Source organism: Lynx canadensis, chromosome D2 (assembly GCF_007474595.2).
Source record: "Lynx canadensis isolate LIC74 chromosome D2, mLynCan4.pri.v2, whole genome shotgun sequence".
Classification (NCBI taxonomy): domain Eukaryota; kingdom Metazoa; phylum Chordata; class Mammalia; order Carnivora; family Felidae; genus Lynx; species Lynx canadensis.
The window spans coordinates 74,969,165-74,993,570 of record NC_044313.2 but is presented as its reverse complement, the minus strand read 5'-3'; the positions used below and the strand labels follow the sequence as shown (position 1 = coordinate 74,993,570).

Sequence of the window (24,406 nt, the reverse complement as noted above, 5' to 3'; positions counted from 1 at the left end):
CCTAGGTGGCTCAGTCGGTTAAGCGTCCGACTTCGGCTCAGGTCACGATCTCGCGGTCCGTGAGTTCGAGCCCCGCATCGGGCTCTGTGCTGATGGCTCGGAGCCTGGAGCCTGCTTTGGATTCTGTGTCTCCCTCTCTCTGACCCTCCCCCGTTCATGCTCTGTCTCTCTGTCTCAAAAATAAGTAAATGTTAAAAAAATTTTTTTTAAAACAAACAACAACAAAACTATTAAAATAATAATAATTGCAAAAAAGTAGTAAGAAGGTGGCAAAAGCCAGGACACTCTTCCCATGACCGTGCGCACCACACAGGTGAGGGCAGCATGCAGCAGAAACAGTTCCAAGCAAAACACGTGACTCAACGTCAAGGCCACGAAGCACACCAGCAACCGGAAGGAACTGGGCCGTAACCATCGCTTGGGGGAACATCTTCGGGGCAGGCAACGCCTCGAGCCCTCTATCTTCACGCGTCGTTAAGTCTAGGGCAGCAGGACTACCTACCGCCAGGTTTAGAAGGGGCCTGGCATTCTTTTCTCTGTCACAGGTTCACGTTTTTAAACCACTGTTAAAGAAAGAATTCTGACGCTAATGGAAACTTAAGCGAACTGAAGCTTAAGCTTAAACAGAGAATTAAAATTTCCTCGGCTGAAGTTTCTAAAGAGAGCAAAACTGAACGAAAGAAACCCTTTTCCGAGGCTACGGCTAATACCTTCTGTCAATGGCAAGATGATTACAGAGTGTCCCTTGTGTGAGAAATTAATTCTGAGTGAGAATGTCTGCAGCTCAACCCTGCAGGAAAGGTAAAGGGAATTTGAAAGGAAGGCCTAGGGAATTTGAACCCTTCTTTACCCCAAACCATAGATATTTCACTTCTCATATTTACAATCTGGGAGCGTAAAATCTCTGAGACACATCTCTAAAAACCTTCAAAGTAAATCAAGCCAAATGGACGAACATATCTTAATTTGGGCCAAAAGGCTGATGTGGCTCTGGGTCTTGTCCCATCTTCATTATTTAATATTAATAATTAATTAATCGCTAATAAAAGGATTTTCCTGGCTCCCCTTCCCATTTGCACTACGTGCAAGGCTAGCTGGAGACACGATGCTGGTGGCAGCCTGGGTGTTCGTGTGAGTTCAGTGCTGATGTGCTCATTTCAGGACAACATGCTGAGGGGCGGGGGGTGGGACATTGCATGCCAGGTCCCCAGAATGACCTTGTTAAGCTTTGAGTAGTCAATGAGGTCCGGCCGGTGTCTGTGGATGAGCGCACAGAGTCCAAGGCCGTCTTTCCAGCTGCATGATGGTCAGGAAGAACAGGAACACGTGTTAATGGAGAAAAAGCAGCAGGAAGGGTCTGCCCTGGGTCAGATGGAGCCCCGAAATTTGGGACGCATGGCCCCTAACGCCCTTCTGTCTGACTTAATGCACCAAAGGCCCCATGTACCTCCCTCCCTACCCAACCCAGTATACTGTGGTCCCTTCCTTGAACACCAGTCTTCTTTCCAGGGGGTTTCTAGGGTCCTCGGTTCTTCTTCATTTACAGCTTCGGGCCCAGGACTCTTCCCCGTCCCGCCAGCCCACTCTGGCTCTGGGCTGGGAGACCCGGCAGTGACGAGAAGGAAGACGCCCCTCTACTGTGTCTTGCTCTCCTCCCAGTTCAGTGCCCTCCATCCTAAACCCCTCTCCCTCTCCTCCAAGTCTCCCATGTGGATCCAAGTGCCAGGGTCTACCCAATAAACACACACGAGGACGTCTACCCCGAAATGTCCACGACATACTTCTCTCCAAGATTCTTAGTATACTTGAAAAGTCACCATGAGCTCCCAGGTACTCCCATGTCTTTCCCCATAAGTCTCTTTACATGTTTTTAAAAAGGCAAAGACAAGCGAGCACCTGAGGGACTTAGCAAGGAGGGCCTGGGCTTCCGGTCTGTTTCCCCAGAGACACCTGCGCTAACCGTTCTTCAGACGACCTAGGGCGGTGAGCCTCCCAGCGATGACCAGGGGTTCACGGAGGGCTGGGAGCTGGAGTTCTGTTCCTCCAGGGAAGGAAGGGGAGGCAGGGTAGGAGAGAAGCCCCAGGGGCAACACAGCTGAAGTGCCTGGGCCAATCTTGGGCCCAAGGAGGAAAGCAAGAAGGTCAATGAGAAGCCAGTCTGGAACTTGTTGACTTTAATGCTGGCAGAAGGTCTCAGCCCTTGGTGGCTCCTCATGCCCTCCAGACTGCGTGTTACAGGGACAGGAAGTCCTCTTTCCCACCTCTGCCCCTCAAGGCTCGGTGCCTGACACTTGGTAGACACTCTACTGATACTTGTCTCCCCAGAAGAACCTCCCCGATTTTCCCCTGTGGCTCATCCTCACCCTTCATTTCTCTGATTACCCACAGTGGCTGGGGACTCGTTTATATTCATAGGTAACCCACGGTATAATGGGCGACAATACAGACAGCTTGTCTACCCACAGATAGCAATGACAGAAGACCTGCATGAGGTAGAATACTGAAGCACGTGACAAAACCGTGCTCTCGAATGGCATTTAGCTTTCATTTCTCCAGGTTCCTGTCATTCTGCAAATGTGAGTGTTCTACTTCTCTCGAATCCCAGCATATGAAGTTGGCCGATGAAGCGTCTTTCCCCGTCGAACACAGGGAGGCATCGGTGTGCAGACGATCCATTCTGGGAACACGCATTTTGCCTCCGTGGCCTTCTCACCGAGAAGCCCCGCCTTCCACCTCCTCCCAACACCAGGTGAAGGCAACGGTGAGGTGCAGTCCTACACCTCCAAACTGTGAAGCCCCATTCAGGTGCTGCAAGGTATTCACTTATCAATACCAAGCTGTTCTACCAGCGCCTCAAACCTTAAGCAGACACCCCCACCCACCCCCAGAGAGGTCTTAAAGCATTAGAGATTCTATGGCCTCGGTTCCTCTACATACATAAAACATGGCTCAGACAGGAGCAGGAAGACACCAGTATAAGGAACCACTGTCCTCCCTGCCATCTAAGGATCCCAGTAAGAATGTAAGAACCCAGGGCCCTGGCTGCTTACCTGGTGTGGAAGTTCTGAATGTTCACATTTCTATAAGGAGCGGTTTTCCTTTGACACCAAAGCAGGAGACCTTCTTTGGCAGAGGTTTCTGTAATGACAGCCAGGAAAAAGTGTCCGCGTGGAAATACTCACTACTTAATGCACCCAACTCCCAGTCACTTTCTCAAAGGAGACGTCCTGGGGGGGGGGGGGCAACCATCAAACACATCCTCTCTTCCTGTGGTCTCTGTAGAAGGGTGGGAGCCAGAACCCTGTGCCCAGGGACTGCCTTGTGATGACACTTAAGAGACTTGCAGAGGAGGGGCACCTGGGTGGCTCAGTCAGTCAAGCATCTGACTCTTGATTTTTGGCTCAAGTCATGATCTCACGGTTCATGAGTTCGAGCCCTGCGTTGGACTCCATGCTGACAGCGTGGGGCCTGCTTGGGATTCTCTCTCCCTCTCTGCCCCTCCCTCATTCCCTCTCTCAAAATAAATACAATAAACTTTAAACAATAAAAAGAGAGACCTGAAAAGGACAATGCAGGAGCAACTGCAAGTTATGATACCAGAAGTATCAAACAACCAGACTTCAGAGATTTGGGCAATTTACCATTTTTAAAGGAAACTTTAAAATCTGTGTGTAGTTTATGACTTCACTAACCTGTCATTCAATTCACTTACCATTTGGAATCCTGGGTAAGTGGAATTCACTAGAGGCCACAGTGTCTCAGATTTACTCCCTTACCCAGTGATTGTTATGATACTGAAAGGCTTTCATTAGTGCATTTCAGGTTTGGCCACCTGAGTTCTGACCAAGTGGAAACAACAACACCCCCCTGTGGTAGCCATGAAGTTGTGCGGCTCCGATGTCCTGCTGCTGGGAGCAAAGGGCAGCTCACAGAGGTCCCAGGTGGCACTCTGAATCCACCCCTCACTCCCCAGAGGCCATACTTCCTCAGCTGCTCCAGCCAAAGACTGAGCGAGGGAGGGGCCCTAGAACTGGGCCATCCTGTGCATGTGGGGCTCCTCTAAGAGCAACTGAGGCATAGGGGCTCCCCGCCAGCCTGTGAACAGACCTAAGGACCACATTGCAGGTAAGACTCTTCTCCCCCAAGCCTTCCCTTCCCTTCTCCAGCATGGGTGTTGGCCAAGCGCACTGGCCATTTCCTGTTCTTCACAGGCATTCCCCTCCACCCCCCCCCCCCAAATCTCCTGCATGTCTGTTCTGGACTGAATGTTTCTATCCCCCTAAAATTCTGATGTTAAAGCCCTGACCTTATTTAGATAGGGAGCCTTTGGGAGGCAATTAGGGTTGGATAAGGTCATGAGGGTGGGGCTCCCATGATGGGATTAGCACCCTTATAAGAAGAGATACAGGACATAGCAAGACAGTGGTCATCTACAAGCCAAAATGAAGGTCCTTATCAAAAACTGACCACAGTGGCACCCTGATCTTGGACTTCTAGCCTCTACAACCATGAGAAAATAAATTTCTGCTGTTCAAGCCACTCAGTCTATGGTGTTTTTGGGCAGACTAAGACAGCATCTAATACCCACCTGACACTTGCTTCTTGGAGAACCCAAAGTTACATATATCCAAACAGTTCCTCAAACCTGCTCCTAAAATCTAGGACTCTGTCTGTATTTAAGTGTTAACAGTTTAGAAAACCCCTGTAAACACATGGACTCTTGACTAACACTGGAACTTGGCCTCCCATTTCAGTTAGAGCTTGAAGTTTATTTTTTTTTAATATCAAAATAAGTATTCCGTAATTATTTATTTAAATTATCCACTCTAGTTCTGACTTCCTTTTGACCTATAACCCAGTTTAAATAAACACACTCCCAAAATTTCATGTGCTATGGAATAACTTGAATGATTCCTGTTCACATCTCTTCTTTAGAAAATTCTTATTTGGAAAAGCAACTGAGGGGCGCCTGGGTGGTTCAGTCGGTTGAGCGGCCGACTTCGGCTCAGGTCATGATCTCACGGTCCATGAGTTCGAGCCCCGCGTCGGGCTCTGTGCTGACATCTCAGAGCCTGGAGCCTGTTTCAGATTCTGTGTCTCCCTGTCTCTGACCCTTCCCCGTTCATGCTCTGTCTCTCTGTCTCAAAAATAAATAAATGTTAAAAAAAAAAATTAAAAAAAAAAAAAGGAAAAGCAACTGAAAGTTCTAAGACCTCATTCAAATATTAATTGGTACAGATGCTGAAGGATGAAACTCCCTATCTAGTGGTCCTGGCCAATAGAACTAATAAGAAAAAGTACGCCAGGAGGAAATAATGTACTGTACATTACAAAGTTTAAATGAAACAGGCTAGCAAGGCAAACAGAGGTAAAGTAGATGAATAAAATCTCACAACTGCTATGGAAATTTAAATTTGCCAGTCACTGGGGCACCTGGGTGGCTTAGTCGGTTAAGTATCCTACTTCAGCTCAGGTCATGATCTCACAGCTCAGAGACTGGAGCCTGCTTCGGATTCTGTGTCTCCGTCTCTCTCGTTGCCCCTCCCCTGCTCATGTGCCGTCTCTCTCTTAAAAACAAACATTAAAAAAGTAAAAGAAAATAAAAATAAATAAAAATAGGGGCACCTGGGTGGCTCAGTCAGTTAAGTGTCTGACTCTTGATTTCAGCTCAGGTCATAATCTCCTAGTTAGATGAAGCCCCACACTGGGCTCTGCACTGAGCATGGAGCCTGCTTGGGACTCTCTCTCTCTCTCTCTCTCTCTCTCTCTCTCTCTCACTCTCTCTCTCTTTCTCTCTATTCTTCCCCTGCTCACACTCTCTCTCTCTCAAAATAAGTAAACATTTTTAAAATAGTAAAACCAAAAAATTCATATTTGTTCTTTAAGGTGGGTTTAACTGTTTAAATATTTATATCTGGAAGTACATAAAATTGGTAAAGTTATTACGAGTTACCGCCTCTTAATACAGTGAGAACTTTTAAGAAGCATTTTGTTATTTTCGCCGGAATGAAAGAAATGTGCTTGAATAAAAGTACATTTATGGAAGTTTTCAAATTCAGGCTGTTTATTAATTCAAGCTGGCTGTCATTTCTGAGCCTGAATTATTGAGATTTTAATACATCATATCTTACTTGGATTTTTAGATGACACAAGTGGGGCTTCAGTGCCAGACGGGAATAACCTAAGTGGGTAAGAAACTCCTTAAGGGTAAATACCATAGGCTTCATGCCATCTGGTCCAGCAGTAGATAAATTAGTGGTTTTTTAGTGTTTGTTGGTTGATTAGCAACTGACGTCATCTGAAAAACCAGCGTCAACGGGGACTCCATCCTGGGCAGAATTATAAACAACGCCCCCCTCACCATGCAGGTACCTGGTTACCCGTCAGGTGACAAATGACAGGATGCTGACTGGCTGGACAATAACACCACCTTATTTAAATATGTTCTGTGGCTATACATTTTGTGATGTGAAGCCTAAACAGGCCAACTTCTAATTTTGAGAATGTCAATTTGACACTTTTCAACAGTGCTGAATTCATCAAAATATTTAGGAGTACAGTGGGCGTAAAAGACTAAAGATTTTCATCTTCGGTGGAACGCCAAGGATTACGATTCTATTATAGTGACAGAACAGTTGTTGGGCCGAAAGATACAATAACAATAGAGATTTTGTTAACAGAAAGACAGAAAGAGGGACAGAAAGACAGAAACAGACAGTGAAAGGAGGAAGGGAGGGAAGGAGGGAGGGTGAATGAATGAACTCAGATTTCAACTGTTTTTTTGCACCTGAAAAAAAGTGTTTCAGCTTTAAGTCTTAACAGCACTGCTCTAGTTGTGAACCTACTAGTATAATAAGCAATTAGAAGCTCAAAAAAATGCTCATTTTAAAGAGCGACTTCTGTTCTGAACACGTGCTCATCTTTTCCCCAAATGACTCCACCCCCGTGAATGAAACAGTATTGCTGGGGTCTTTTCCCATACAAATATAAAACCTGTGAAAACCCAACTCCCATATCTTTCCTTAAATCATGTAAATGGCACTTCCAGCTTAAAAGCCCTATTCAAATTTGACTTTATGAACTCAATTTACACAACCACTCCAAGTATCTTATTACCATCAGATCTTCAACCATATCTCTTACCTTCAACTGAAATATCCTGAATAGCAAAGCGAAGGATGATGGTCCAGATCATACCCAGCGTCATTTTCACGTTGCCATCCACAATTTCTTTAGGTGAGAAAACACAACAACAAATTAGTGTCGTGATAACATAACCGGTGCATAAACTTCTCCTATAACTTGTACGTTTCCCCTAAGCTTTGACTTCCGAGCTATCGGAAACTACATCCATACGCAGAAAGACCAGTTGATGTTTTTGTAAGTGTGGCAGCGTGTCTAGTTATAAATACAGTATTCATAACCAAATGTCTCTAGATTAAATGAATTCTGAGTTAATCATAAGCACAAATCTTGCGAATGCATAATCACCAAAAACAACCCAAGAGTTTCCAAAGTGTAAAGACTAGATGGGCTAGGGTTCTAAGTCATCAGATACACAGAACACAGGCTGTTCTTGAGACCCCGATCCTTCCAGTGGTCCCCAGGTGGCAGGTTCACAGGATTCAGTTGTGTAAACTAAGAAGCAGGGGAGTCTCAGCTCCTACCAAACTCTCCAGGGTTCCCAATATCCCAGAGAATGAAGAGGTCACTTTCCTCCTGTTAATTAGTTCTTTTTAAGAGTGACTGGGAAGGTTAAGGTCTTTCTCATGCCGATAATCGGTTTGAAGAAGACAGCATTATATTTGACTCTCGTCTTTACGGATAACCTCGGAGCCTGGTCTCCCATTCATGCTACCTTTTATTCTCATCTCTAGACACCAGAGCCTACCAGAGAGCCTGACGTGAAGCAGACACAAGCAACAGAAGGGAGGGAGGGAAGAATTCATCCGGCAGCAGGCACACCTGCCCCCCACTGAGAGATCAGTGTGGCAGCCAAGGTTATTCTTCTCACACCTCATTTACCTTCAGCCCCGATGGACACCAGTTTCACGCCTTTGCTGGCTATGTAATCCAAGGCTTTGTTGACATTAGCAATTTTGTGGAATCGCATTTTTCCTCGGTCAGGTTTCGGCAGCCTTTCCCCTGTCAGATGAAAAAAGAAGAGCGTAGGCACAGAGAAACTAATTCCTTGACGTGGAACCAAGATGCCAACATTCAGAGTCGGTGCTTCCTTAAATGGAAAGCACGGTATCTGACTATTTCTGATGGGTCTCTGGCTTCTGTAAATCACAGTGTAGAGGAACACGGACCAAAAAAACTTTCAAGACCAATGGACTGATGTGGAGCCATATGCTTTTCAGATCTGCCGGGAGACTCCAGTTTGGTCCACATACGAGCCAACTTACAAAGGAGAACGGAGAAAAGCTGGTTGGTATCCTGGGAGTGTCTGGAGCCGCCGACTAGCTATTAGAGGAAGTCACGAGAGCCTAGTCCAAATCACCGCGGTGGCTGCCAGGGCTGAGACGCCTGATTATGAAGATATATGGATCGGGGCAGACTTGCCATCGCCCTCCCAGTCACACTTCTTCAAGGGTGATCCCTCCTCTCATCCAAACTCTAATCCAGCCAACTGAAATTCAGGGCAAAACACAACCCCTCTGGGATTTGAGCTCATGTTTTCCGAGTTACGCCAACACATACACCGGCTGGCTGCATGAACGACAACATTTGGGAGATGCGCTAGCTGGGCTAAGAGTAGAGAGGGCAGCTTGGTGGGTAGTCACATAAACGTCACTTTTTTTCTTTTATTTTGTTTCGAGGTGGGCGGTACAAACATGATTTTAATTAGTCAGTTTTAAGCAGAATTTACTCCTTATTCAGGGCAGAAAAAGAAGTCCAGGCAGACTGCTCTTTGGAAAGGTTTTCTTTGCTAATAATACCATGTTCTTGCCCAGCCAGGTTCAAAGGGAATTTCTGATACAGTCATCTCTAACTAGACGCATATCTAGTGCTCACACGCGGACGCACGGGACTCGGGTAGGACGGCTATGCAATATCCAGGACCAACCTGAGATGACTTCCAAAAGCAGCATGAGTTTAAGGCCATTCCTGAAGTCCTCCTCGATGTTCTCAATCTGGGTGCCAGCTTTCCTTAGGTGGGAATTACACCAGGCCGTGAAGGTCTGCAACGAGAACCAGACACTGCTGGGCACAGACCCATCAGCGGTCAGCCCCCCTCCGTGCAGACAACACTTGACATCGTATGCACTCTGGGGAGTCTAAGAGGCTGGAACTCCTCTGGGGAGAATTTGGTGGAAAGAACGACTCGAAAGACTAAAGTAAGATTTTGTTAGTTTCCCCTTTAGGGACAAAAGAAAATCATTTATTTGATATGCCAGCCTGAGGAATTTGTGCCTTCTGTTTAAAACGGTACCACGTCCAGGGCCGCCAGGGTGGTTCAGCTGGTTAAGCATCCGACTTCAGCTCAGGTCATGATCTCACGGTTGGTCAGTTTGAGCCCTGTGTCGGGCTCTGTGCTGACAGCTCAGAGCCTGGAGCCTGCTTCAGATTCTGTGTCTCCCTCTCTCTCTCTCTCTCTCTCTGCCTCTTCCCTGCTCGCTCTGTCTCTTTCTCAAAAATAAACATTAAAAAAACAAACAAACAGGTACCATGTTCAGGGGCATTGGGGTGGCTCAGGAGGATGAGCATCCGACTCTTAATCTCAGCTCAGATCATGATCTCACATTTTATGGGATCGAACCCTGTGTCTGGCTCTACACTGACAGCATGGAACCTGCCTGGGATTTTCTCTCTCTCTCTCTCTGCCCCTCTCCCACTTGTGCTCTTTCTCTCAAAATAAATGGACTTTAAAAAAAGGTACCATGTTCGCACCTATGCCTTCCGAAAACCTCTTACTTTGTAGGAAATACAGACTACATTAGAGTGTGCTTATTCCCTGCATACAACAAAAATAAGCTTGCTTGCAGAACGGATGAATAAATAATGTTTCAGGAATGTTCATAATGTCTTGCTTTAGAGCAGAGGGTGGGCGGTATTGTGTCGCAGAAAGGAGAAGAGAGGAGGAGACCCATAACCACTAATTACCTACATCTAGCTTATCCTGAATGCACAACAATGTTAAGCCAGTAACTAAATTAATTAAACAGATTTGCAGTAGAGTCAGTCATTAAAAATAATGATAACAGTAATAGTAACAATAACTTCCCACCGGCTGGCATATTTCAGGCCCTGAGCTAGACCCTGCATCTCAAAAGACCATTAGATACAGCCTAGTCAGGTTAACAAATTACAAAGACAATCTTCAGTGGAAAGATGGACTATATGTGAAGTGACATCCAAAGTCATTCTGTTTATTTTTCAAGCCGCATTTAACTTGGCTTCCACTTGCGCACGATTCCCTGCCAAAACCATTTTAGAAGTGCTTCTGGCAGCTGCTGGCTAAGAATGCAAACTGTCCCCTTGTCTCACAACAGCTGTGGGGCTCAAGAACAAAATGCCCGGCACGTTACTCTGTGGGGAGACACACAGATAGGGTCTGTGTTCTAGATGACAAAATGAATACCTAAAAAACAAACAGCTTTCGTGCAACGCCACAAAAAGACAGTTTCCATAAAAATGATTTTCCTGAGTAATAAAGAAGATTTAAAAACCTGATTGTCACTTTTTTCAACAAATACGTGATGGCGTTAAGTTCAAGGGCAAAAATGTAGGCGTCTTCTTGGACTTAGAAGAATTCATTTTACTCAGAGAGCCTACAGTAATAATTAGGTCTCCCAAAACACATCTGAACTTTAGTCAGCTTTAAACAGAAGAACAACTTGAAACCACATACTCTAGATCTATCCCCAGTCGATGGGGCAGCCACTAGCCATGTGTAGCTATTTAAGCGTAAATTAATAAAAATTAAAGGAAATTAAAATTTTAGTTCCTCAGTTGCACAAGCCACTTCTCTCTTCCTTATTTTTTAAAACAGAATTTACTGTCACGTTAGCTAACATACAGTGTATACAGTGTGCTCTTGGCTACTAATCTTTGACAAAGCAGGAAAGAGTATCCAACAGAAAAAAGACCATCTCTTTAGCAAACGGTGCTGGGAGGACTGGACAGCAACAGGCAGAAGAATGAAACTAGACCACTTTCTTACATCACAGACAAAAATAAACCCAAGATGGATGAAAGACCTAAACGTGAGACAGGAAGCCATCAAAACCCTAGAGGGGAAAACAGGCAACAATCTCTCTGACCTCAGCCACAGCAACTTCTTGCTGGGCACAGCCACTTTTCAAGTGCTCAAAAGCCACATGTGGCTGGTGGCTACTGAGCTGGATGGTGCCTATACGGAACTCTTCCAGCATCATGGAAAGCTCTATGGGACAGAGTTACTCTAGATAACCCAACTTTGGTGTTTGAAACTAAGATTGTTACAAACAGTCCATCATTTATTTATTTCAATATTAGTTGATCCATTTACTTTTTTTTTTACACTTGATCTTAGCCAAGAGGCCGAGAAGCAATTTATTTTTTATTTTAAGTTTATTTATTTTTGAGAGAGAGAGAGAGAGGGAGAGATACAGAGCATGAGTTGGGGGAGGGGCAGAGAGAGAGGGAGACAGAATCCGAAGCAGGCTCAGAGCCTGATGCAGGACGCAAACTCACAAACCATGAGATCATGACTCGAGCCCAAGTCGGACACTTAACCAACTGAGCCACCCTGGCACCCCTATCTATTTACTTTTTGAATAGGTAATGAATTTCCTTGGTTCAAACTTCACGTAGGGGCACCTGGGTGGCTCAGTCGGTCAAGCATCCAACTTTGGCTCAGGTCATGATCTCACGGTTCATGGGTTCAAGCCCCGCATCGGGCTCTGTGCTGTCTGTGCAGAGCCTGCTTGGGATTTTCCCTCTCCCTCTCCTTCTCTGCCCCTCCCTCACTTGCGCATGTGCACTCGCTCTCTCTCTTTCAAAATAAATTTTAAAAACTTAAAAAAAATTCAAGTGGTACAAAAGGGGATGAAGTGAAAAGCATCCCTTTCTTCCTACTCCCAACCACCCAGCTTTCTTCCCCAGAGGGAACACACACATTCGTTTGTGTATCTCCTCAATGATCTTCGACAGATATAGAGACAGATACACACATCGTTTTTTGTCCTTTTAATACAAATCAGAGTATACGCATTGTTCTGTACCTGGATTTTGTTTTTACCCACTTAAAAAATATAACCTAGGGGTCATTCTGCATCAGTACAGATCATTCCTTTTCATGGCTGCATAGTATTTCCCTGTAGTGCATATACCATACTTTATGTAACTAGCTCCCTGTGGATGGACAGTTAAGCTGTTTCCAGTTATCCTTCAGTAAAACACATCCCAGGCCCCATTTTCAGCAAGAAAAACTACTTTAAACATGGTTTTGGTTTTTTTTTTTTTTAACTCACAATACTGAGATTAATCATATATCTAACCTGTTGGGACAGGCACAAGAAAACAGGCCATGATTTTTTTTAATATAATATTTTGTCAAATTGGCTAACATACAGTGTATACAGTGTGCTCTTGGTTTTGGGGGTAGATTCATTGCTTAATACAGCACCTAGTGCTCCTCCCAGCAAGTGCCCTCCTCAATCCTCATCACCCATTTTCCCCTTTCCCCACACCCCCATCAACCCTCAGTCTGATCTCTGTATTTAAAAGTCTCTTATGGTTTGCCTCCCTCTCTGTTTGACACTATTTTTCCCCTTTCCTTCTCCTATGGTCTTCAGTTAAGTTTCTCAAATTCCACATATGAGTGAAAACATATGACATCTGTCTTTCTCTGACTGACTTACTTCACTTAGCATAATACCCTCCAGTTCCATATCTATGTTGTTGCAAATGGCAGGATTCCATTCTTTCTCATTGCCAAATAGTAGTCCATTGTACATATAAACCACATCTTCCTTATCCATTCATCCATCGATGGACATTTGGGCTCTTTCCATGATTTGGCTATTGTTGAAAGTGCTACTATAAACAGTGGGGTACATGTGCCCCTATGCATCAGCACTCCTCTATCCTTTGGATAAATTCCTAGTAGTGCTATTGCTGGGTCGTAGGGTAGATCTGTTTTTAATTTTTTGAGGAACCTCCACACTATTTTCCACAGCGGCTGCACCAGTTTGCATTCCCACCAAGAGTACAAGAGGGTTCCCGTTTCTCCACATCCTTGCCAGCATCTACAGTCTCCTGATTTGTTCATTTTAGCCACTCTGACCAATGTGAGGTGGTATCTCAGTGTGGCTTTGATTTGTATTTCCCTGATGAGGAGTGACATTGAGCATCTTTTCATGTGTCTGTTGTAGGTCATGATTTTTAAAAATTGAATTGACAGGCAAAAAATATCATGACCTAAAATATTTATAGAGTTCTTTTTGTTCAGATTCAACTTAAAATGATCAACTACTGCTGGTGAAAATTACCTTATCCTGTTACCACATGATTGAAGTCCTTTCATAATAAAAGTATCAGAAACACTCCCGAATAGAACCCCAAAGCTGCTCATGAAATCCGTGCAAGCTTCCTGACCCCGCTATGCAACACTGTGGAGGTCTGTTTGATCCTACCTTTTTATAGGTATACATAACAGGGAAGGTAATTTCCCAGAGGTAATTATTCCTTTGTGCAAATCCAGGGAATGAATCTAATCGAAAAGGTCAATTTATTTAGTTAAGTCTAATGAAGGGTCCCTATCTTTAATGAGCATTCCAAGGAGCCAATAAAGGTGGTAACTAACCAATTGGAATGTGAAGAAAGGACCCCAACAGCTCTGAGATAATAGCTTGCAAAGAGGCCAGTGCACTCTGAAAAGGAATTTTAAGCTTTGTCAGAACATTTAATTTTCATTCTATTTACAGTTTTAATTACCACGGTCTATAGAGACTGTTCTTAATGCATTTCCAATCGTCCTCGGTTTCTCGGAAAAGCCTGCTAATTATGGAGGAGACAGAGCAACAACAGCCAGAGCAAACCTCCATACATCTTACCCGAAGGCTTCTTTGTGGCTTGTCTTGCTGGCTGATAGCAACGCACATCTTTAAAGTCTGTGGGAACTAAATCTTGGAGGACTAGCGTGGAATGAGGGTAGGTCCACACGGTTTTTGAGGCAGGCTCCTTGGGTCAAACCAGACTACCAAGCCAGATGTCCTTTCGTACGAAAAATGATGCTCTATGAACTAGACAGAGTCCAACAAGGAAACAGGCCACAGTCTCCACAGGTCACAGCTCAACCCAGAAACTGCTCAGTCACAGGTGAGGTTCTCCAACCTCCTCTCCTGCTTCCTCTACCTCCCTCCTGGAGAACAGCTCATTCCCCACGCCTCTACACCTAGCGATAAGTACCAATGCTTTCTGCAGCTCAAAGACAGGCATGTGGAAAAAAAAACTTTCAGGGCCATCCAAAGATAACCAGACAGGAAACCACAGAACCATCTACAGATGTTCCTGACTTACGATGGTCCGACTTCTAATTTTTTACTTCCTATCGGCATAAAAGCCATTCACATTCAGTAGAAACCATACTTGGAATTTTGGATCTGTAGCTTTTCCCAGGCTTGTACTATGTGGTAGGGTCCTCTCTTGTGACGCTGGTCAGGGACAGCAGCTCCTTGCCAGCCACAGGACCACGAGGGTAAACAACTGATACACTTACCAACATTCTGCACCCATATACATGGCCCTTCTGTCACTCACTTCTGGTACGGTATTCAACTACATGACAGTCAACACTCTGTTATAAAACAGGCGTGGTGTTAGAAGCTCTTGCTCAACCGCAGGCTAACAGAAGTGTTCTGAGCACGCTGAAAGTCAGCTGGGCTGAGCTATGATGTTCAGGAAGTTAGCTGTAGAGAATGCATTTTTGACTTACGGTATTTTCAACTTACAATGGGTTTATCCAAATGTAACCCCATCAGAAGTCAAGGAAGATCCGTATCTCCGGAAAGGAAAGGCTGATAGTATTTGAAGTCCTTACCACCTTCCAAAGAAGCTCACATGAAAACAAAAGGAAAAGGCGGGAAGGCAGTGGAAAGCACTGTCTCGACATGTATATTCCTGAGACAACAGGAGCAAATATCAGCATCTCTTCCCAAAAGAGAAGGAATCACCACCTGTGAGGCACCGGCCAGGATGGGCAGTCCTGGGGGCGCAGACTGATCTTCCTGAATACAGGCCTGCCCTGGCCATGGCATAAAAACTCTTCAGAAACAGGGTGCAAAGGAGAAGGGCCCAGAGGTGAAGGCTGTGTTCCCATGGCTTGTAGGAGGAGGTTTTCACACAGAAAGCCTGAAGGATATTCAAACTATCAGCAGTCCCTCCTCTGTTATATTCCTAAACGTAATCAAGAGGCACGGAAAATGTTCTTTAACCCCTGAAACATGGTGGCTGAGAACAATATATGTTGAAGGAGTTTCCCAGGAGTAGCTGTTACCAAGAACTGTCGGTCCCATTCAGCGGTGGGCGAGGCCACTCCTTCTTCATGAAGAATGTACCGGCAAAGCCCCTAGTTAGTCCACAAGAACTGTAAGACTGACCACTGTCTTTCTCAAAGATGAATTCTATGCCAATCAGCACATTGTGCTAAATGACAAAAAAAGTACTACATGAAATGCTGAGATAAGCCTGTGTTACTGAAGGCTATACATTTGCATTTGGTTTCTTTTTCAATGAATTAAGCCTATAGACATAAACACTTATATTGTAGACTTTTCCACAGAGAAAAAGGGAAGGTCTTTTAATCAAGATGCGTAATAACTACGGTTATTGACATAACACAAGTTCATATCTCTACCTGGAAGAGATTATTACCCAGATAAGGACCCAAAAAAAAAAAAAATCCACCTTGAGTCTGATACAGTTGTCTGCATAGCAGTCTATTTCATGCTATCAGTTAATTATTAATTCTTTCAGCAATTTGGTTCTAGGTGTGGCCTGCCTCCTGTAAGACTAACTGTTCAATTTACTAAACAAAAATATGGCAAGACAACACCTATACATTTCCTTCATTCTTGTTAAACTAGCTTTAACTGATGATAATGCCATAAAATACTCATTTCAGATCACATTTCCTGAAATGGGCACTCAGAAAAGCTTACGGGATTTTTCTGAATGAAACAGAACAGGGCCCGCTGAGGGATGGGACATTTGGGCAGAGGCCCCCTGCATGAGGCTCAGGGGGTAGAAAGGTCTTAGCTTTCAAGACCACCAATTATGAAACAGTACTGTTCTCAGATCCAAATCAGTTTGGGGCACTGTCAAAGCGCTCTGTGACTTTGAGATTGCCCATAGCTTGCTTTCCCCAGCGAGTGGAGACACCGGGAGGCTCGCCGTGTCCATCCTGGCCCGCATCCTGTGGGGTGAGACGAATTGGCCCCAGGTAAGCGGGGACAGTGGGCCCCAGGAGAGGCGGAGGTCAAGCCCGGCCCAGCCTGCAGTCATGGCTCAGAACTCAGATTCTATTTCTGACTCTGACTCCATGTAACTGTTTGTCCTTCATGCCCTGACACTTTCCCAGCTACAAAAACACGGGATAATTGTCACGATCAACTCTATGAAATTGTTGAAAAAGTTATCAGGAGGAGGAGAACTGTGAAAGCCGGTCAGCCAACGTTACCTACTGCACTGGTTCTGAACACACTCTCATGTACGCCTACCGGAAACCGCTCTGTGGTTTAAGTTGATTTTTCTAAAAATGCTCCATTTATTTTTCTATTTACAATAATCACTTTAATGGTGTGTTCTTTTCCACTCCATAGACTCCCAATTTGCCAAGATTTCTTCTAATCACTTTCGTGTGTGTGTGTGTGTGTGTTTTAATATTTGAAAAGTAAGGGGTGGGGAGCATCTAGAAAGCTGCACAGATTTATAAAATCTCCGGTTAATGCAGGAGAGGAGGTCAGAGCTGTTCCTCTGGAGTAAACGTGATTTCAGCTTTAGTGTTTAAAAAGGAGACAGTACCCTCACAAAGAGCAGGGAGCCCACTGACAGAGAGGGCAGAAATTCCTGCCCCTTGTGGCTTGCAGAGGCAGAACGTTCTGGTTCACCACAGAGCTTCACCGTCCCCTCAGCCAAGAGAGAGATTCCAGTCCACACACCATGTGAGGACATGCGCTTGGCGATCCATACGATGGGCCACTCCAGAATCACATCAGAAATCAGCAACAGAGCCTTACATTTAAATATTCAGACACATAACCATCTTGGAAAACGTTTAAGGAAGTGCTGTGGACCCAGAAGTCACTCACAATATTGACTGGTCAGCATAATCATCTGATCTTGAAAAAAATCCCAAACCTTCAAGGTTGCCACACGACATCATACTCACGTAACATTACAAAAAAATGTAACCAGAGAAAGAAGTATGTAAGCATTAAAGGGTTACTTGTAAGGATCCTGCCTGTGCTACAACCAATTGCAAGACGGAGCCCTAATGTTAACCAGGGACCTAAGCACACAGTGGGCAGTCCTCGGCTTAGAGCTCCAAGATCCTGCTAGATAACACAGCGTGCAACAGCTCAGGTCAGCAGTCGCTGAAGAACAGCAGCCCTAAAATCTGAAGCCTAGCTCTGTGACCGGCTCAGCATCTGGTGTGGGCAAGTCGGCTCCTCTCTCCTGGGGCTTGTTTCTTCCCCTAAGGAATGCACCGTTGACCTAATTCAACGAGTTGACTGTGATGCGTGATGAATTAAAGAGAACGCAAAATATGTCACAAATGTGGAAACACAAAAGAACAGCACTCAGTGATGGCAATAATTCAGAGAGAGCTGAGGTGCTTTGGGGTTTAATTTAAAAGGGAATTAAACCATTGCATAGAAAAACAGACAGCCTACAGTCACGATCTCAGTCTACTTGAGCATAAGAGATATTCCACCTCCAATAACTAAGCATAAACAAGCTGTTGCTTAGCACAGTTCATAAACTGTTGCAGTAATACAGACGGAAAAGGGAGGCGAGAGGGTCTGGGATCCAAGAAGCCGGAAAGATGCCAGGTCTTCATCTTTTCCGGATTTTCCACAAGTACTCACACCACTGGTCAGAGAACAAAGAACATCGTTAGCATCTCTTCACTTCCTCAAGGCACAAGGTGTTCAGAACATTAATTCTGGCTGATAGTAGGAAAAAATATTATGCCTGGGTAATTTTTTTTTAAGGTACTCCCAAGAGACAATTAATATAAAGGGCTACATTTGCATCAGGACTTGGTTCCAAATACACTAAGTATAAAGAGCCTTAAAATTTAAGTCTTGTAAGGGGCACCTGGGTGGCTCAGTCGGTGGAGCGTCCGACTTTGGCTCAGGTCACAATCTCACTGTTCACGAGTTCAAGCCCCACGTCGGGCTCTGTGCTGACAGCTCGGACCTGGAGGCTGTTTCGGATTCTGCGTCTCCCTCTCTCCCTGCCTCTGCCTGCTCCTCTCTCAAAAGTAAATAAACATTTAAAAAGTTTTTAAAAATTAACTCTTAAAAAAGGCAAATCCTTGACATAAAGATGAGTCACTTTCCCTCTAAAAAAAAAAAAAGGCAAATCCCATTTCATCCCATTGCAAATGGCAGACACACACTGATTTCTCAGACTTTCATATGCCTGCAAGCCTACACCAAAACGACCACAGTAATCCTGTCTTACTCACCTCTGTATCACCCACAGAACCCAACACCCAGCAGGCATACCTGGATTCACACAGAGAGGACTAGCACTTATTTGAATTTTCAACACTTGAAATGGTGACAATTCCAGTCATAAATAAGCTGGAAGGTCAACAGTACCAAACACTGCTTTTTTTTTTTAATGTTTATTTATTTTGAGAGAGAGAAAGAGCAAGCAGGGGAGGGGCAGAGAGAGAAAGGGAGAGAGAATCCCAAGAAGGTTCTGTGCCTGACTCAGGGCTGGAACTCACCAACCATAAGATCATGACCCGAGCTGATATCAAGAGTCAGGCGCTTAACCGACTGAGCCACCCAGGTGCCCCCAAAGTACTGTTTTTAACTTGAATCCCAGGGATCCTCAGAAATACTAATTTAATTACTCAAAGACAAAGTAAGTGGGGAAAAAAGAAGAAGTCTTTTTCCACTGATGATTCACTGCCCACCACTCCCCTCAGCAAGCAGCGTTCAGGGGGTCTCTTCTACCCAAAGTTAGGATGTCTGGCAATCTCAAATTGGGGGGTAGGGTAGCCTACGAACAACTCAAGGGGGGCTGTCACTATCAGAGTCCTTTAAGGACCTGGTGGGAAAGCAGAAAAAATACTGTCAGAAATACCTGACGTGGGACACCACGTAAAAAAAAAATAGTTACAAACAGAGAGGGAGGGAGGCAAACCATAAGAGACTCTTTAAATACAGAGATCAGACTGAGGGTTGATGGGGGGTTGGGGGAGAGGGGAAAATGGGGGATGGGCATTGAGGAGGGCACTTGTTGGGAGGAGCACTGGGTGTCGTACGTAAGTGATGAATCAAGGGAATCTACCCCCAAAACCAAGGGCAACTGTATACACTGTATGTTAGCCAACTGGACAATAAATTATATTAAAAAATTTAAATAAAATAAAATGCTGGTGTAAGTGATACACTTCTAAGCAGGGGTCTTTGCTCTGTGCTCCTGACAGGTGGCTGGAGCATACTAGCACTCAGTATTTGCTCAATAGGATCTCATTTGCCAGACTTTCTGGGACAGTTAGTAAAGACGAAAGCAGTCAGATTTTTTTTTTTTTTTTTTTTTACTGAAAAAATAAAAAAGACTGAGGAGTTTAAAATCTGCTATCTGCTCAAGTTCCAGGTTTTTAAAAAATTATCGTGTCAAACTTCATTACGGAATCCTTAAATGTTAAAAGAGACTCTGTAACCTTGCCAAAAAAAGAAGGAAAAAAAAAAAAAAAAAACCCTTGTAAAAAATAAAAGACAACCTCATGGCTGAGGGTATCCGAAAATAGAATCAGGCTAATGGATGATCCTTTAAGTGGGTAGGTTAAAGATGGCTCTCCCAGCACTTGGAAAGATAGTTCCACCCATGTCTGGTTTTCATCAGAAATTCTGAACCGTGAATTTTGGGCTTCAGTCACCAGGCTCCTAAGACTGACTTCCATTTAGGTCCTGGGCTGTTCAGAATACAGAAAGAAAGGTTCTGTAAAGCCCTAAGGCTGCTAACAGGGAAAAAAAAAATGGTTTTTAGGTTTTTTCACAAAAGCCAAATCTAGCCCAGACTGATTCCGGCTTGAGGAATGGCCTCTCCAGTATGTGGACTCTCCTCCACAACTTCCAGAAAAGGACCGGACAGATTAAAGTTACTAATTTGGAAAGGGGTAAGGACAACTAATAAGGCTACTTTGTATCGGGAAAAGTCTAGGCTTCAATAGGAAACCTGTGCCTTGTCTACAGCACCCCTCCTACACTATGGTCCAACTCCTAAATCATAGATAAAGGAGAACAATCAAATCATTCTTGCCTATAGACAAGAAAGGCATTCTGTTTTGTACAGGGACCATCCTCCTTCCTCCCATAGAAAAACGTCTCCTGCCCTGTGGACGTTCATCTCGCCATTCCTAACCTATAAATGTGCCTCTTCTTTGGATTTTCTCTTGAACTGCTCGTTAACTCCTCTTCATTTTTCTTTAATGAGTTAAATAACATCTTTAACATGCATTCACTTCTATGTTTGTGTGAGAGTCACACTTTTTACCTTTATTTAAGAATTGTCTTTTCATACTTCAGGCTTTAGGGCCCATTTTCTAAAGACAGGTCAACCCTCAAACACGCTAAAATATTCGTTATTCCGATCAAAATGTTATTGATTTCAGTGAAGACAAGAATGATCTGCGGAATCGAAATCTATCATTTGCTGATCTTAAGTGACGGTATGCTTCCCTTGTCCTGTGAAAATGACAACTGTCCTAAGTCTCAGCTTACTGGATTCCTTTTCCATGTCAAAGCCTCCATTTAAAGTCTAATACGTGTCCCCATGTTCCCTCTCATACGAATCACCATAAATAATACTAAATTTGGGTTGAATTATTTAGCACGTTTCCCTGTTTCATAAAGATCTTACATTTATCTAGAAGCTAAAGTATTTCCATCTGTTAATTTCCTCCCTGCTCAAGAAAATTTCCCACAAACATTTTATCACCACTTACAGGAGTCTTTATTACTCATGCTCTTGATTTTCATTTCTCAGCTACAGTTACTCATCTCTACATTCCTATTATCGGCAAAGTACGTAAAGTAACAAGCAAGAACATCAGACACGTCTCTGCTCCACCGATTCTCTGTGTTTTGAAACAAGAAAAAAATTGTTTTGAATTTTTTGGAAACAAAATTTTTATATAAAAATTTATAAAACTTATTTTTAAAACCTTTTATTTAAAAAAAGTCCTAGCTCTTCTAAAGGACCGTTAGTAAATGATCTTGGTGAAACTCCCCCGTTTTAACTGTTGAATGGAAAAAGGCAGAGGTTAGAAATACGCAGATTCTACCCAAACTATTCTAGGGCTGGAAGCATATGTTAAACTAATCAGATCAAGTATCTTCAATATCAAAGTCTCAGTCATTCTTGCTCTAAAAGGTTTTTTGTTTTTTTTGTGTGTGTTTTTTGTTTTTTAAATAAAGGAGGTGGGGGTAAGCTCAAAGAACCACATGAAAGCTCTCAGGTGCCTGGTCAGCCAAGACAGAGCAATTCCCGGGCCAGGAGCCTGACTTAGCCACTGGCTGGGAGTTCTCTGGGGTCACACCTGCCTCCCCCAAGCTGGCATGAGCTATGTGGAGAATTCCTTTGAGGACTTTCTGGTAAGCAAGCATCTACAGCTCCCAACAAACAGCCTTACATATGATTGATCCTGAGCTATGCTTCCCAAAATAACTTGTTCCCTTGCAGCCTGGGTAATTATGTGCAAGATGTGGCTCAGTGACAGGGCAAACCCAACTGTTGCTTGGTTTTAGGCAACAGCAACATTTATTATACTTTTATTATTCTGTTCCTGAGGATGAATGCAAGGCTTTTCTTTAGAAAAGCGAACTGATGTTTCCCTCCTCAGCCCATCCGGGGAACTGAAGAAACAGTTCACCATAATGTTACTACTTTCAGGGACCCAAATAAATGGCTGCCTCATAAGGGATTAAAGCGCTCATTTAGAACGAAACAGCTCTCCGTAAGACACCACATGCTCTGCATTGGTGTTTTGGGCCAGGGCGCAGTCCTAAACCAGAAACAGTCCCCATCAGGTACGTCTACAGGATTCCTCTCCACACGGGAAAAGCTCTGGTTAGCAGAAGGGGTAAAAACAGGGGAGCCGGCCATTTCCAAAGTTCCTGCTCACTCCGTCCTGAGGGAACCAGGCTCCGATTTCCTCCTTCAAAAAGTTCTTGCCTAGGGCTCATGCTGAGTGGACAGTGTTCACAAAAATATACGATGAAGCCTCCATATCGTGAGCCATTTCAGACAATTACATACTATGATACAAAATTCATAAACATATGCTTCCATACTATAGCATAAAGTGTTCTAGTAGACGATATGGCAAAATGTTAACACCAGTTTTCTCTAGATTGTGACTTTTAAAAATTTCTTATCCATATTTTCTGTAGGGAACGTGTATGACTTATGCAGAAATGTGTCTTAAAAAAGTAACTCGGGGAAGTATATACAACGTGTTAGCCTAGATTCTTTGGTCTTCATCCTGGTTATCTGTAATTACGTTAAGCTAGCTTTACTTCATTAATCCTCCATATTTCTCCCTGAAAAAGAAAAACTGCCTAAATTGGATATAATTAAGCAACCCCAGATTTCTGAAGTTAACCAATGGAGGGCTCCTCCAGGATTTTTTTTTTAAGTTTCACATTAAAATCCCTATTTCGACATCACATTTCAAAACCCGAATGGAGAAGGTACGCGCTGTCCAAGTTCTAGGATCGCAGAACAGAAATCCTTTGGAGTCCATAATATCCAGTTACCCAGATGCCAGTTACAGCAATACAACCCACTGTCACACACCAGGTATTTCTGACAGGATTTTTCCGGCCTCCTTACCAAGTCCTTAAAGGACTCCACCAGTGACAGCCCCACCTGTGTCTGATTATAGAAACACGGGGAATTTTTACAGGAAGCATGATTTTATCACACAGTAAATGTACTTATTATCATCGCTGCACTCCCAGAGTTTACATATATATATATATATATATACACACACATATATATATGTATATATATATATACATATATATATGTTTTCAAATATAAACATAAATATATAAAACTTAAATTGTCTGAAGAACAAAGCTAGATAGAATTTGACTTTGGTGACCGCGCTACCTATTTAAATAACGTGTGACCCTTCGTTTTTCAGACTCACAAAATAAGCATTCTTAAAGCACAGCACATATTAATATCAAACTGTCTGAAGTGTGAATCTACACAGTATTGATGAAACCATAAAGATAACATATCAAATACCAAAAGCACACGGTGGCATGCATTTCAGAGGGGAGCCTGACCCACCGTGGGGGGTCGGTGGCCCCGTGTCCCTCCACACACAGGGCTCCACCCCCATGGCTCTCTGCAAGGCTTGGCCTTCTAAAAGATACGTGAATTAAAAGATTTGGAAATTACTAGACTCTGGTATTTAAATCTGTTCAAAACGTAAGAAATCTCACTTCGCCAATATCTGCATTTTTTAAAGTTCAGAAATAGGCCCGTATTTTGAGAAAAGGCATTGCTATCCTATATATACATTACTTGGGTCTCAACGTTATTTTAATGTTCTGAGGTTGCTACGTGTATGTCCTCGGAACACAGGGACCACAGAGTTTGCGTCTAGCCTGGACCACTTCTGAGAGTCCGAGGAAACGTGGTTATTGCCACAGCCCCCAGTGGGACCTTTCTGGGCAGACTTGGATGTGGGCTTCCTACCTCTTACTCCACCTTTTCGTCATATCCCTTCATGAAGAACAGAGGCCCTGAGAAATGAACACCATGTCATACACCTTAAATTTATACAATGTTATGTTTTTTAAAGTTGTACTGTATTTATTTTAATTTTATTTTTTATTTTTTAAAATTTACATCCAAATTAGCTAGCATACAGTGCAACAATTTCAGGAGTAGATTCCTTAGTGCCCCTTACCCATTTAGCCCATCCCCCTCCAGTAACCCTCAGTTTGTTCTCCATATTTATAGGAGTCTCTTCTGTTTTGTCCCCCTGCCTGTTTTTATATTATTTTTGCCTCCCTTCCCTTATATTCATCTGTTTTCTCTTAAAGTCCTCATATGAGTGAAGTCATATGATTTTTGTCTTTCTCTGACTAATTTCACTTACCATAATACCCTCCAGTTCCATCCACGTAGTTGCAAATGGCAAGATTTCGTT

General features: G+C 43.7%; 1 protein-coding gene across 1 annotated transcript in view; it reads right to left on the bottom strand.

Annotated features, from left to right (window-relative positions):
* Positions 1-24,406, bottom strand: part of ACTN2 (actinin alpha 2) — a 73,184-nt gene that overhangs the window by 34,792 nt on the left and 13,986 nt on the right. Inside the window, 5 exon segments of the mRNA XM_030334008.1 lie at positions 1,218-1,296; positions 3,051-3,138; positions 7,144-7,230; positions 8,026-8,145; positions 9,071-9,185. Of these exon segments, the coding sequence (XP_030189868.1) occupies positions 1,218-1,296; positions 3,051-3,138; positions 7,144-7,230; positions 8,026-8,145; positions 9,071-9,185 (489 nt within the window).